The sequence below is a fragment of the Vipera berus genome (genome assembly GCF_964194415.1).
Source record: "Vipera berus genome assembly, chromosome: 6".
NCBI lineage: Eukaryota > Metazoa > Chordata > Lepidosauria > Squamata > Viperidae > Vipera > Vipera berus.
Genome location: NC_138208.1, coordinates 72,542,404 through 72,557,489, shown reverse-complemented (window position 1 = coordinate 72,557,489; position 15,086 = coordinate 72,542,404). Strand labels below are relative to the sequence as shown.

Sequence of the window (15,086 nt, the reverse complement as noted above, 5' to 3'; positions counted from 1 at the left end):
GTGCAGAGGGAAACTCCTTCAGCCCACATCACTTTCAGATAAAAAAAAAGAGCTGAACAAGCTCTCTTAAAGTCGTTTTTGTATTGGTGGATTTTCTTCAGTCCTTTTGAGAAACCTTCAGAAGCCACGAGTAGAGCAGTCTATGGTGATGATGCTCACCTATTTTTTTACAAAGATGCATTTTTGCAAAATAAATTATATTAAGCCTACTAGATATTTAGCATGTCTGTTGGGTGTGCTCATTAAAAAAAAACAAGCTAAATTGCCATAGTATGACATTGTAGGAACTGGAATTGTAAATTGTGCTCAGAGCTGAATGAAAGGATGGAGGCCATGCAGCAGCCTCTTAAAAGAGCTATTTCCAATCACGGCGGCCAGTCTCGACTTACAGTCAGAATCTAGTTCTGCAGATGGTAGCTTTTGTTCTGTACCAGCCTGCTACCGGCCCTGCAGAAAAGGCAGGGACAACCCCTTTTACAAGAAGGCAAGAGGCTGGAACTAAGCCTGCCAAATTTATGGATACAAAAGCAAACAGAACAAGACACGAACCATGAAACAGGAGCTATTCAAGCGGTTGCCTTCAGCAAACCAGCCCTCCCACGCATTCCCCTTTTATACAGTTCAGGGCGTGGCTTCTCTCTGCCTCCTTCCGAGGTGCCCCATTGCCTTCCTCTGTTTACTCCTGATTGACTGCCTCCTGCGTCGGGCGTCCTTGAACAGGGCCAGCTGTGGGTCATCTTCATCCATGCTGTCAGGCTCACACAGCTGGGTCTGCGTCATGACCAGGTGGGAGGGGCCTGGCTGAGGGCTCTCATCAGCAACCTCTCCAACACCCCCCTCCTCCGAATCGTCTGACCCAACTGCCGAACCCACAGGCTGACCCTGAATCACAACAGCTTTACTGAACTAGCAGTGCAAAGGATTACAGAGGGTTTTCCTCAGGAAGCGCTTGCTGGAGAAGTGAACACCTTTTACAAGGTCGCACCTCTTCTCAACTGACCATGGACTCGCACAAGGAGCCCACTTCAAATACAGAAAGGATACTAACAGAAGAGCATACCTATAGCTCAGGGCTGAACTGTGGAGTCCTTGCTACTCTGAGTTTGGTTGTTGCGTGGATGTTACCCAGTTGGGTAATGAAATGTTTGCAACAAACAACCAAACTCGGAGAGCACAAGGGCTCTATAGAAATGTTATGTCACCAGCGGAAGGTACATCAGTGCTGCTAAACAATTTAGTTCTGGGCCTGGCCAATTTGCACTTCTCCTTTAACTTTCATCACATCAAACTTAGCAAAGCAGCCAAAACAAAGAAACAAACAACAATGTACCTTTCTCTCTGCCCTCCATTAAAAGGACTTTCTGAGAGATCACACATACATGTGTCAAAAGCCTGAACAAAGCAAAAATTATATTCAGGTTCAGGAAATTATTAAGAGCAGAATTGTTTAAGGAGCCTTGGATTTATAGATGTCACCATCTATTTTTACTGCATTTCAGTGATACGTGGTAGAACTGCTTATTGTTATGCAATTGTTCTTTAGATGATTTATGATGATTTGCTAAGAATTTCTTAACGCAGCGGGCAAAAAATTGAATAAATGTTCTTTTTGTACAAAAATTATTTTTATCAGGGTAGACAACAAAGACATGATTATGGTATTAGGAAAAGCTTACAATAAAAAAGAAAAAAAAGAACAGCTTAATCCTCAGTCCAAATCCCATTTGCTTCATTCCTTTTAAGTCGACTCAGGAAATATATCCTTAGCATCAGTCAGGAAAATAATATTATCTGAAAGCACAAACAATAAGACACAATTATTATTACACACACATACATATACATCTGGATTTTGTGAGCAGTAACTTCCTTTTTTCAGATTTATCTTTTCCATCTTGTCTTACAGACTATTTGTACAGGCAGTCCTCGACTTAACAACAGTTCATTTAGTGACCGAAATTACAAGGGCACTGAAAAAAAAGTAAGTTATGACCATTTTTCATGCTTATGACCATTACAGCATCCCCATGGTCATGGGATCAAAATTCGGACACTTGGCAACTGATTCATATTTATGACGGCTGCAATGTCCTGGGAGTCATGCAATTACTTTTTGCGACCTTATGACAAGCAAAGTCAATGGGGAAGCCAGATTCACTTAACAACCCTGTTACTAACTTAACTGCAGTGCTTCACTTAGCAATCGTGGTAAAAAGGGACCTAAAATGGGGCAAAGCTCACTTCACAACTGCCTCACTTAGCAAAATAAAGTTGTGAGGACTATCTATACCTGATATTGGAATTTTTTACATGCACCATATCAACTTGCTGTGTCTCTCAGCCATCCAGTTCAGGCTCAAAGTACATTGCATATTCTACATACAATACTAACTGCAGGTGGTTGGAGGTTACAAAGTAAGAACAATCCTGAATTGATCAGCATGCAGTATAAGCCCTGCGAGCTGCGTTGTTATTATAAAATCCATAATATCTTCTGGCAACTATTGCAATTTTTTGCGGTGACGATCATTCCCTGCTTAGAGGTGTCTAGCAGGCTGGTATACTATAAGCCATCTGAGCACCAGTGAAATAATGGTAATTATGGGATTAGAAGTCCCAACTTCAAGCGCCTGCTCCACCATTAAACTCATGGGGACCTTCTCTTCTCTTGTCTCTCTTGTTTTTGAACAGACTTAAAAGTAGCCATAGAGATTTTTGTGGAAGGGAGAAAGATGCACACCATCTTGTGCTCTTTAAAAAAATTAGAGATCTAGTACAAAATACTTGTAGCTCGGGTGTTAGATTTTGGTAGTGGTTTGCTCTCTGAGCTTGCCATTTAGTTTCCAAACATTTCGTCACCAGGCTAGGTAACATCATCAGGGTGACTAGGTAGAAATGTCTTGTTCTATTCCTCTTTCGCTTATGTATGTCTTGGGTGCTGGTGTGGTCATCGGCCATGCCAACACTCACCATACACATGAATTTACTGAAGCGTGGTGTTCTACAAAAGGGAAAATTAACAAGCGTATTGATTTAGATCCAGTATATAAACACTTAAGAAACTGGACCATTTGAATGATCAATCAACAACAGAAACAACCAGCTCCTCAGCAGTTGAAAATAATGCCAGTCACGCAATCAACTGACCACACCAGCACACAAGACATATATAAGCTAAAGAGGAACAGAACAAGATATTTCTACCAAAGTCCCACTTGTTGATGTTACCTAGCATGGTAACAAAGCGCTCAGAAACTAAATGGCAAGCTCAGAGAGCAAATCACTACCAAAATAGAGATGTAGTCTTCTTCAAGTCAAGCTCACTGCTAAATGCGTGTGTCCAAATGTGTGTTGTCTCTGGACAACAGTGTGGAAATATCTGTCATTTCTTTTCCAGAATGATTACTCAGTCTAGCCCAGGATTTCCAAAAATCCATGTTAATACTGCTACAAACTACAGGCTCTAGTCTAGAACAACAATACAATGCTTTTCTTCACTTTTAATTCCCCCCATTTGTCAAAGAGCAGAAGAACCTGACCACAACATTACATCGTTAGGAAAAGGTGGTCCATAAAAGAGCATCACCATTCTGTCATTTTTGGACTTGAAGAGACATACTTTCATGGAGCCGACTGTAAAAATGGCAGCGCTTATAGAAATGGCTAAATTGATTTGTTTGGCAAAGGAAAGAACAATGACTTTACACAAAGGGCCGGAAATCTTTTATGGACTTTTCACTGAGAGTGGATATAAATGAACTGTTGATTTCTGGATTTATTGATTAAAAAGGGTTGTATATGGGAAGAAGGAAATTGTGTTATATAATTTGGTAGGGTAGAAATAGGGTTAACTATGTAATTGCTACAAAGAAGGTTGGATGTCACTTTTTAAAATATTTTTCCTGGTTCACTTTCTCTTCTACTTTTCTATTTTCCTTGCATATTCTTATCTTTTTACTATTTTTTCATCTTTTTTGTAGTTTTTCACTTTGTAAGAATATTCAATAAAAATTACATTAAAAAGGGGTGTACTCTCCCTCATTTTTTAAACCTCTCCTTTCCTCTTCTCTTGCTTTTGAAGTTTCTCTCTCTAAGCCCAGCAGAGAGAAAATGTAGCAAGTTAAAAGGAATCAATGGCCCAGGCAGACATTCAGCATTTCCTGGTAAATGCCTGCATCTGAACTTTTAGCCAAGCGTACATTCCCTTACAAAGCAAACCTGTTCATTCTGTGAGAAGATAGAAAATGACCAAGACTGTCAGTTCTCAGGCAAACAATCTTGCCTGTCTTGTGTCTTCGGCTTCCACCTCCATAGTCTCCAACCCAGCATGGTAGGGGAAGATGAGGGCTGTAATTTAAGACACCTCAGAAGGCATCTGACAAGGAACACTGCACTGAGAACTTTGTGGTCCTACAGACTTTTTTTTAAAGAACAGCATCCAAGAGAGACATCTAGTGGAAGAAATGAGAATACAAGTATGGCCTAATAATCTGTAAATTTAGGAGAATCCCTCAGGGAAGCAATGCAGGAGTCTATGCAGCAACATCCATCTTCACTTTTAGCACTTGCAGTTCAAAACTTTTTACCTGCAATGACAGTTGTAGCTTGCCGCCTCACATTGTTTTTATCTATATATTCACCATAATCTATCTTTCCCTCCACGTAGATCCGAGCACTGTCAAGAACCAAACAGACAAATAATCGCATATTAATTGCAGCCCTCAATTTTTACTTTTTTCAGCTTTTTCCTGTATTTTTTCATATTCCACCTTTATTATTTTTACAAATAAACTCAAGGACACACAATACTCCTTCCTCCTATTTTCCTCATAAGAAGACTGTGAACTGGATTGGGTTGAGAGAAAGCGATTGGCCGAAAGTCACCAAACTGCCTTTCATGGCTAAGATGGGACTTGAACTCGCAGTCTTCCTCTTTCTAGACTGATGCCTGAGCCACTAGACCAGGGGTAGGCAACCTTGGCTCTTTTATGACTCATGGACTTCAACTCCCAGAATTCCTGAGCCAGCCATGCTGAGGAGAAAGGGAGAGGTTTCCATACGAGCCATACTGGCTCAGGAATTCTGGGAGTTGAAGTCCACGAGGCATAAAAGAGCCAAGGTTGCCTACTCCTGCACTAGACCAAACTTGCTCCCAGCCCTTTATTACAGATAAGGACCAGAATCTCACTTGAAGGTAAACATTAAAATTTACAAAATAAAAGAACATAAAAGGTAAAGGTAAAGGTTCCCCCGCACATGCGTGCTAGTCGTTTCCAACTCTAGGGGCCGGTGCTCATCTCCGTTTCAAAGCCAAAGAGCCAGCGCTTGTCCGAGGACGTCTCCGTGGTCATGTGGCCGGCATGACTAGACGCCAAAGGCGCACGGAACACTGTTACCTTCCCACCGTAGTGGTCCCTATTTTTCTACTTGCATTTTTACGTGCTTTCGAACTGCTAGGTTGGCAGAAGCTGGGACGAGTAACAGGCGCTCACTCTGTTATGCGGCACTCGGGATTCGACCCGCCAAACTGCCGACCTTCCGATCGACAAGCTCAGCGTCCTAACCCACTGAGCCACCACATCCCTTAAAAGAACATAAACAATAACAAAAAAGCAATTAGTTACAACAGATTTTACATACAATAAAAAAATGACTAATTCAAAGAAATTGAATTATACTGGGTGACTACCAGCAATGGTACTTAACACAAATTTAAATGACTTAGAAATTTAATTGGGGAAACAAAATGTAGGTGTGCATTTCTATAAAATGGGCAACATTTTATATTTAAATTTAAAATTTTATATTTAAAATGCATGGCTTATATTTTCAACTATTCCTGTTAATGAACAGTCTTAAAAGAATAAGTGATTTTCCTTCAAGGACAGTTGTTGAGTATATTTTGAAATATGCTAGGGTTAGCACTCTCCAAATTTGGGGATATTTGATTTAAAATCTCTTGCTGAACTAAGTAAGTTTCAAATCTTGTAAAAGTTTTGCCTTCAACTTTAATTGGAAAATTACTTCCTTGTAATTAAATCAATATTTAACTGCTCCCACCAGTGCACACTGCTTATATGTTAATTATGTGAATTACAGAAGATGAGAGAAGAGGATTTTAATTATTATTGCCAAGGCTGTGTTTGGCACAAGGAATTGCCAAAATAATCCTATCCGGCTGACAACAAACCATATGCTCCTCTTGGCATCCACTTCGTTTCCTTTTTCCTCAGGGATATTTTTTAAAAAATGAAACAGTGAAGAGCTGTAGCCGAATTTTTCCTCTTAACACCAGTCTCAGTTAGGAAAAAAAAGCTTTGCTGTATGAAATTTCAGCAAAAAATGCATCTCTCATAAGCTAACTGTTCATTTTTGCCCTAGACAATTGGGCAAGTCTGCTTCTAGCAGTACCAAGGACCAGAGTACCATAAAAAGCACGTGCAAAATAAATCAGATACACCCACTCTGAGTCTATTATTGGGAAGGTGATCAGAGTTTGGACAAAGACCAGCTTCTCCCAGACAGCATTAGGCAAGATTAGGCAAATAATTAGACATGATATATGAACTTGGAGGACTAGAAATAAATTCTTATTTGAATGAAGCATGTTGGAAAGTTCACCCAACAACATCTCAGTTCAACTCACCCCTTCTTCACGAACCGATAAGCTAAGTCTCTCAGCCCCGGCCTGAACACCGAGATCCTGTGCCATGTTGTCTTCTGCGTAACATCGTCTAGGCCACATAAAACACAAAAAAGATTTTCAGCAACATACAGGGATCTTTAGTATTGACTATAGCAGAAATGGGCAACCCAGACCCCAGTTTGCAGCTCCAGTGTATCCCAAGATTTGGTGGCATGATTATTCAGATTTCAAGATCTTAAGCCTGCCTTACAATCTGGCCGTCCTCAAGGATGGCACACATTTGGTCTCCCACAACCAGAGGCATTGCTATATTATCAGTGATATCAGTACAATACACGGAGTACTGTGAGTGGGCCCTTTTGTATCTAGTTTATCGTCTTTGGTCCTGGATGAGATTACACTAGCCCAGACAGACCTGGTGCGTTAACTTAGGGGTCCTCTTGGATTCATGGCTCCTGCTCAAAGAGCGAGCTGCAGGTATAGTCTGGAAGGCCTTAGCCCAACTCTGGGTTGTGTGCCAGTTACCCCACCTTCCTGGATAGGGAGGGTCTCTGAGCAGTCACTTATGCCCTGGTTATCTCCCAACTGAACTACTGCAATGCAATCTACATGGGGCTACTCTTGAAAACTCTCCGCAAGCTTCAACTGGTGCAGAATGAAGCTGCATGAGCCATACTGGATGCCCAAGGCACATATAACGCCTTTGCTCTGTGAACAGCACATACTCCCAGTTTGCTTCTGGATCCAATTCAAGGTGTTGGTCATCATCTATAAAGCCAGGTTACCTATGGAACTGGCTTTGACGCATCACATCAGCCCGCCCCATTTATTCAAGCAGGGTAGGTACGCTGCAGACCCCTTCAGTCAAAGAATTTCGACTAGCGGGGTCTAGGAAAACAGCGTTCTCTGCCACTGCCCTTCCACTGAGGCAAGTCCTGCCCTCAGAGGTAAGGAAAGCCCCTAATCCCTTGGCCTTCCAACAAAGTGGTCAAAATTTGCAAGGCTGTGTGACCTTGCGTGGGGAATACAAAGGCCCACCCAACTTTGGGGCTAGCTGACCCCATTAGAACCGCCCTCCACACCTGTACTAACAATTGCTAACTCCCCATCTTGGAACTTTTGACCTTTTTAAATTTGATTTTATTGGCTTTCCTAATTAGTTTCCCAGAAGTAAATAGTGGCAGTGACTCAATTCACCCAAACTGCACTTTATGATCTTTCAGTAAGTGGGCTGCAGGAAAAAATAATCTGCTTAAATATTTTTAGTAATTCTAAGGACCTCTTAGTTTAAAAATAAATTATTAGGACAAGTAAATTATTAGGGCAAGAATACTATATAAATACATTTAGGCACACAGTTTCACTATACAATCAGGAGCGGCTTTATCAGTTAGTTGCTAGGACAAGACTCCAAGATTTCAAAAACCATTAGCAGGTGATGGCAGGAAGAGATGTTGTTAAAAATGAACTTCAAAAGTTAAGAACTGAAAGCTTGTGATTATGTATAATTTTGAGCCCAAGAATCTAGGAGAAATCCCATTTGGAGAGCTTTCCAAAATGGCAAGATATTAAATTATCCCTAGAGCAGGGGTCAGCAACCCGAAACAGCAAAAGAGCCACTCGGAACCGGTTCCGTCATACACACAAAAAAGTGGGAGCCGCAAAATGTGCGCGCGCATGTGGGCGCACAAGCGCATGCGCAGAGCAAGCAAAAAAAATACACCACCCCCTACGCCCGCACCGCATCCTGAGCTGCACGCACCTGTCGCTGCCCAGTGCCGCCAGCTTACACGGGGGGAGGGGGGGGAGAGACGGACTCGCAGGCAACGGGCACTGGGTTGCGGCGGCGCCTTCAGCCCAGGCACCGCTGGAGCCACCCGAGCGTCCTCCCCCTCTCCCGGGACCTCCAAACCTCTGCGTTTGATGAATGCAGCAGCTCTTCAAATGTGGAGGCGGAGGTTTGGGGAGCTGCGCAGCTCTCCAAACCGCCGCCACCCCGTTTGCAGAGCTGCTGCATTCCTCCACGTTTGAAAGAAATAGGGACGAATGCAGCAGCTGTGCAAAGAGGACGGTAGCAGTTTGGAGAGTGCGTGCGCACCTCTCCAAACCGCTGCCGTCCCATTTGGAGACCTGCCGCGTTCGTCCATTTTTGACGAGCGCGGCAGACCTCCGAACGGGATGGCGGCGGTTTGGAGAGGTGCGCGCGGACTCTCCAAACCGCCGCCGCCCGTTGGGATACCTGCCGCGCTCGTCAAACATGGACGAACACGGCAGCTGTGCAAACGGGCTGCGGCAGCTTTCCCAATGAGCGACGCCACTCCACCCATTCGAAGAGGTGCACGCGCACTGGGCGACTGGGAGCCGCAGGAGACGGCTCAAAGAGCCGCATGCGGCTCCAGAGCCGTGGGTTGCCGACCCGTGCCCTAGAGGAAGAAAAGAAAACATTTTCTTTATTTTCCTGCTACAATGGCCCCAGGGGACACCAATTTAGAGATTAGTGAATATATGTCTGTGTATGTGGACATGGGAAATAAGAAAGCATAGATGCATGTGTATTATTGCTGACATCATAACACAGCACAGTCTCAAAGAAGACTGAGCCCATACATAATTCAGTTTAATGCCAAAATGGTTGACAAGCTACTGCTACACACACTTACCTCCTTGAACCACCTCAGTGTCTCCCGATCGCCACATCTCATTGGTAGCTAGGCTGAAAATTGTGACAGGGTTTTTTCCTTCCATTTGTCTCATCACAGGATCCTGTCCTACTCGACCAAGCAGTTGGATACGATTTAAAGCTAAACAAAACATCAACACCAGATGGTAAAGAAGGATGCATAAAAGTTGCATTGCGCCCACATGATCTAAGAAGCCAGGCCCCATTCTTTGTCTCTTAAGAAGCTACTTACATCTTTCTAGAGTTGTTGAGACCTCAGATTCATGTCTTACAAACTGGCGCATCACCTAAAGAAAGAAAATTCATAGGCCAACATCATTCCATGGAGTAGTGCTCACTCAACAGGTTCTCTCAACTACATTTAGATTGTAGTTCCCATCTAGCACAGCAACTCCGACACTGAGAGTCTCCATCCCATTATATGGGGGAAGGCTGCAAAATAACTTTCCTTGAATGAACCTTACACAAATGGAAAAAAATGGGCAGGTGAATGGGAAAATACACAATCATGTTTCTGTTTCATAAAGGTGATCGCTGTCACCTTATCCCATATTAGCAGCAGTCATCCATGCTAATATATTTATTAGTACAAAAAAAGGGGGGGGATTAATCCAAGATCCTGAGCAGGGTTCTCATATTTTAGCTAGACTGGAAAACAGAAGCCATATTGCCTTCCAAATTAAAAGCTCTTATTCAGGAAATAAGAGCAACCTCTTCAGTCAACAGTCAGATGTTACCCAATTTCAGAAGGCAAGAAAATTACAGGTTTTTTTAAAATGGACATTTAAAATCTTGCAGAATACATGCACAGTAGAGCAGACATGTCAAACACAAGGCCCGGGGACCAGATCCGGCCCGCAAAGTGGTTTCATGTGGCCTGCGAAGCCATCCTGGAAACAGTGAGGGAACGGCCCCCACTGCCTTGGCCCTGGCCCAGGCCAGCCAGGAGCCAATGTACAATTTTGTGGTGGTCATCTATGCTGAAATACATTCAGTCTTAGCTCCACAAGGCCCCCTGGGCGCACACTAGGGAGGTATCACCCTTTGTGAGGAATGAAGAAATGCACCATCGCCTTGAAGTGGCCAGCACATGGCCCTGCCTACTTCGGGCAGGCTAGGGGCTGGGCAGCGTTGTGCTTCTCTTCAGATTTGTGCCACCCAGCTCAGCCTCTCGGTGCTGTGAGGAGAGGGCCATGTGCTGGCCACTTCCAGGCGATGGTACATTTCTTCATTCCTCATGAAGGATGACACTTCCCCGCTGCGTTTCTTGCCTGTTTTTCTCCCTCCCTCATCTCATATATTTTCCCATCACTCTGTTCTTAGGAAGGAAGGAAGGAAGGAAGGAAGGAAGGAAGGAAGGAAGGAAGGAAGGAAGGAAGGAAGGAAGGAAGGAAGGAGAGGGAGAGTCTGAGGGGAGTCCTGCCTTAGTCCTTCCCTGCTGCCCTTTCACCATCCCCTTGCCCCCTCCTCCTGGCCTAACCTGGGTGGTCTTCCATCCTATTGCTAAGGAAGCTTTGGAAACAAAGCCAGGTCTCCTCACATGGAGAGGAAGTGGGCCTCCCTCTTGACGTTGCCCTCATACCCATCATGAGCAACCTGGCTAAGGACAGCAAGCACAGCAGCTGGGCACCCCCTTGGGGAAGTGGGGTGGGCTTAGTGCTGCGGGTGTTTGAGGGCTAGGCTGGGCATTTGACCTCCGCATCACCGTCCAGCCTCTCCCCCCCCACATGGCCTGAGAGGAACAGTGAGACTCCTCCAGTGGACCATGCCTCGGCACTTGCCCTAGTCCCATCTCCTTCTGCCAGAGACCCTCAAATTTGTCCCACTCCTGCCCAGGCCCCCATAGGCACCATTGATGCGAACAACGTAGAGCTGGCCACGCCCACCCAGTAGGCCACACGCACTCTAGCCACGCCCAACCATTAGACCACGCCCACCCTGGCCACACCCACCCAACCCCTCAATGGTAACCGCAATGCTGATGCGGCCCTCAATGAAATTGAGTTTGACACCCCTGCAGTAGAGGAAAATCATTGGATAGGTTTGTAACCAATGTTAAGCCATAGTTTAATTTCACCTCTTTGTTGAAGAATCCAACATAGGCTTTCTTCACGCATAATACTGAGCCATAAACTAGGACCTACAAATCAGTGACTAGGTTCATGCACTATTCTAAGCCATCAAGTAACTAAACCACATTATAGTATTTGTGAACCTGATCTCTGGCAAAATCAGTCTACTGGTCTGAATTTTATTCCAGAGGAACATATATAGCTCCTCTCTTTTCTTATTCAAACTTTTCTTCTTCCTTCACTTCTGAACCAGTTTATTTCTAGTTTAGTTCTTCTAGTTGTTGCACTGGCTCCTGGTTTAGAGTATGAAGATTATGCCTCCAAGTTTATTCCTTCATTATTGCCATTAGTGACTGCTTTTTCTCATCTTCATCCTTACTATCACCTACTAGGTTTCATGTTAGCAGCTATTATTACTGCCTTTTCTCAAATTGCTATTTACTTACTATACTACTTCTCTGAGCCAGAAGAGAAAGAATGAGTTAATGAGTAAGATGCAAATTTATTGTTTACAAGTTTGGTTCTCATACATAAAAAATGCTCTTAAAAGAAGTTCCAATCTATAGATAATCAAGAGGATGACTTTCAGGGAAATAGGTAAGAACTGCTATACAAGCAAAGAGTCCTGGAAAAGAATATTAAGAGACTGAAGCAGACTCTTCCCTGATTCTCAGGGATATAATACACTGAAGCTTGTAAGATTCTGTTAAAATACACCAGTGTTTTTTTCAAACTTGGAAACTTTAAGTTGTGTAGATTTCAACTCCAAGAATTTCCCAGCCAGCATGAGTTGAAGCCCACACATCTTAAAGTTGTAAAATTTTTAAAACATGTACAAACTATCTCAATAAAGTGTGTTCCAGTCATCCTGTGCAGAAAAGTCTCCTGACAAGCATTTCCTTGAATGACTGACATTATCCAACCTCTCTCTCCACCCCCCATGGACTAAAGCCTCTGTAACTCCAAATCCATTCAGCCAATAGATATACTGTTTAAAGATGATAGGTGAGGCAGTCCAATACATAAAGCCCAATGATCCTAAGATATAAACAATACAGTTGAAATCACAAAATGGATACCTGAAATAGTGGTCTGTGGAACATTGTTGCTGTTTCATTTGTTGATTACTTTTGGAGATGTTCTGAAAGACAAAGCAAGTATTAAAACAATCCATTTCCAATTAACAGTTTAATGTTGGGAGTAAGCAAAGATGACAATGGATCATTAATTCATTGTTCCACGACCTCAAATCTTACTGCTGTGTTATATCATTACCCCTATCATCTTTTATCAATGCTTCAATCAGCATTGTCCAGGGAGTTAGGAGTAAACTGAAGAAAAAATGCAGTTCCTTCAACTTTCTTCTGCTAATCTAGGACTTAGATAAGTCTCCAGTAATGAACCTGATTCAAAAATACTTAGCAGAATACTGTTTATTCATTACATCAGCATCCTGTGCAGCTGGGCTTCATAGCCCAGCTTTCATTTCTGCATCTCCTTTTAAAAAAAACATACTCAATGCAAAAACAGAACACAAGGGAAAAGAAACAAGAAGTGGGGGGGGGGGGAGAGAAGAGTGCCTCACCAAGAAACATACATCAATCCAATTCCATATAATTGAGGTGGGCAAAGAGTTAAGAATTAATTTAACATCAATTATTAGCTGAGCTCATGCATTGTTCCAAGCCATAGTATGATTTGTTTTGTTTTCACTTCATCCATTGTATGAATCAAACACCTCTGGCAACACACTAAAGTATAATTCATGTTTTATAACTCACATAAGTTGTTACAGCCCAATCATGGGCAAATAAACCAGACCTCATGTAGTATAGTATACGTTTTTGGCTTGTTCCAAAACTGATATGCCCTCAAATATATACTACAGAAAATTACAAAGTCATATCTTATTTAAAAAATTCATTTAGAGGACCACCATCAGAATCAATAATATAGTCTCCTTACAGACGCGTCTATGTATATATTATCTGATCGCTAGGAGGGGTAAAAAAGACTTGATGGCACACAATCAATCAAAGAGCCGTCTTGATTGGATAAAGAAGATTAACTCAAAAAGTAGATCCCTGTGCAAGAGTGAAGTCAGCCGAAAAGTATCTAGTCTAGGATAAGGATTCCTCCCATGCACCAAGAAGAGCGCGGCAGAGATATTATCTGATCGCTAGGAGGGGTAAAAAAGACTTGACGGCACACAATCAATCAAAGAGCCGTCTTGATTGGATAAAGCAGATTAACTCAAAAAGTAGATCCCTGTGCAAGAGCGAAGTCAGCCGAAAAGTATCTAGTCTAGGATAAGGATTCCTCCCTTGCACCAAGAAGAGCGCGGCAGAGATATTATCTGATCGCTAGGAGGGGTAAAAAAGACTTGACGGCACACAATCAATCAAAGAGCCGTCTTGATTGGATAAAGCAGATTAACTCAAAAAGTAGATCCCTGTGCAAGAGCGAAGTCAGCCGAAAAGTATCTAGTCTAGGATAAGGATTCCTCCCTTGCACCAAGAAGAGCGCGGCAGAGATATTATCTGATCGCTAGGAGGGGTAAAAAAGACTTGACGGCACACAATCAATCAAAGAGCCGTCTTGATTGGATAAAGCAGATTAACTCAAAAAGTAGATCCCTGTGCAAGAGCGAAGTCAGCCGAAAAGTATCTAGTCTAGGATAAGGATTCCTCCCTTGCACCAAGAAGAGCGCGGCAGAGATTTCCAACTGAGCTGGAGTCAGGACCTTTTTCGATGGGGAGGGACTGCAGCCCCATTCACTACCGAGCAAAGCCGGGAGACTGGCGAAATCAAGCGAAGCTTAAAGGAAAGCAAGGTTGCAGGGCTCAGAGAAACTTGCTTCCCGTTAAATACTCGGGAAATTAAAACCTTGCCTCTGGTGCGCTTCGGTGGAATTAATGCCCACATGTTTGTAGGATAAGGGGGGGGGGGGTGGAAGCGAAGCCTCCCGGCGGTGGATTCCTTTCCCTCGTGACCACGTGGTCTACTCTATGCCCTTGTCCTCCCACCCCCGGACACCTTCTACCAGCATGCTGGCTGGGCAATCCGACATATCAAGACGACAGCAATTTTTTTGGGGGGGGGCATTATATTTGCAATTACTCGAGAAGCTTGTTTGCATCCGCTGGAGACAAGCCCTATCATACAATCGGGATGCTGGATTAGGAAAATGCAAGCAGTAGTAGTAAGAAATCGCCCTCTTCCTTCCCGCCGCTCACTTAGAAACGGTTGTCTTGCTCAGGTTTTACTCACTTGTTTGCTTTCCAGCAGACGCCAGCAAATACTTCGGCCCGCCGAGCACGCACGCGAAAAAGTCTCACGTCCGAAATCCTCCCGTGACTTCCAGGCGCTTCCGGTATTACATTTAGCCAATGGGAAGGCGGTCCGCCATAGAGATGCCATGGCATAGAAGGGCCTTGGCACTATAGAAAAGCGAGATGACCGGCGGCTTCCGTTTCCACCGGAAGTTTGATTTGTGACCCGCCTTTTTTTTTTAAAAAAAACACCTGTTGCCGAGTTTAACTCTCTTATTTAGCAGCGCGTCTTGCGAGGGAAGGTGCTGGTGGTGTTATTTCATGCACCTGACAATGTACACTGAAGTAATATTGGTATAGTAGTATGAGAACCTTTTCTAAATGATATGACAGCAAACAGTAACCTTTTCAAATTC

At 43.4% G+C, this 15,086-nt stretch overlaps 1 protein-coding gene across 1 annotated transcript; it reads right to left on the bottom strand.

Moving 5' to 3' along the window:
* Positions 1–1,603: 1,603 nt before the first annotated feature.
* Positions 1,604–14,762, bottom strand: SSBP1 (single stranded DNA binding protein 1). The gene is made up of 7 exons (XM_081332023.1): positions 14,669–14,762; positions 12,478–12,539; positions 9,559–9,613; positions 9,307–9,447; positions 6,647–6,734; positions 4,587–4,675; positions 1,604–1,791 (listed from the first exon to the last, which is right to left on the bottom strand). Exons 2-7 carry the CDS (start codon positions 12,499–12,501, stop codon positions 1,739–1,741), a joined length of 450 nt encoding a protein of 149 aa, XP_081188149.1. The 5' UTR covers positions 12,502–12,539; positions 14,669–14,762; the 3' UTR covers positions 1,604–1,738.
* Between the last annotated feature and the right edge of the window lie 324 nt (positions 14,763–15,086).

Excerpts from the sequence above, each read along its gene's own strand:
- SSBP1 (XM_081332023.1), bottom strand. The coding sequence starts at position 12,501 with ATGTTCCACAGACCACTATTTCAG. Across the intron at positions 9,614-12,477 it reads TCCACAGACCACTATTTCAG|GTGATGCGCCAGTTTGTAAG; the intron begins GTATCCATTTTG and ends TTCTTTCTTTAG. Across the intron at positions 1,792-4,586 it reads AGCTACAACTGTCATTGCAG|ATAATATTATTTTCCTGACT; the intron begins GTAAAAAGTTTT and ends TTGTGCTTTCAG.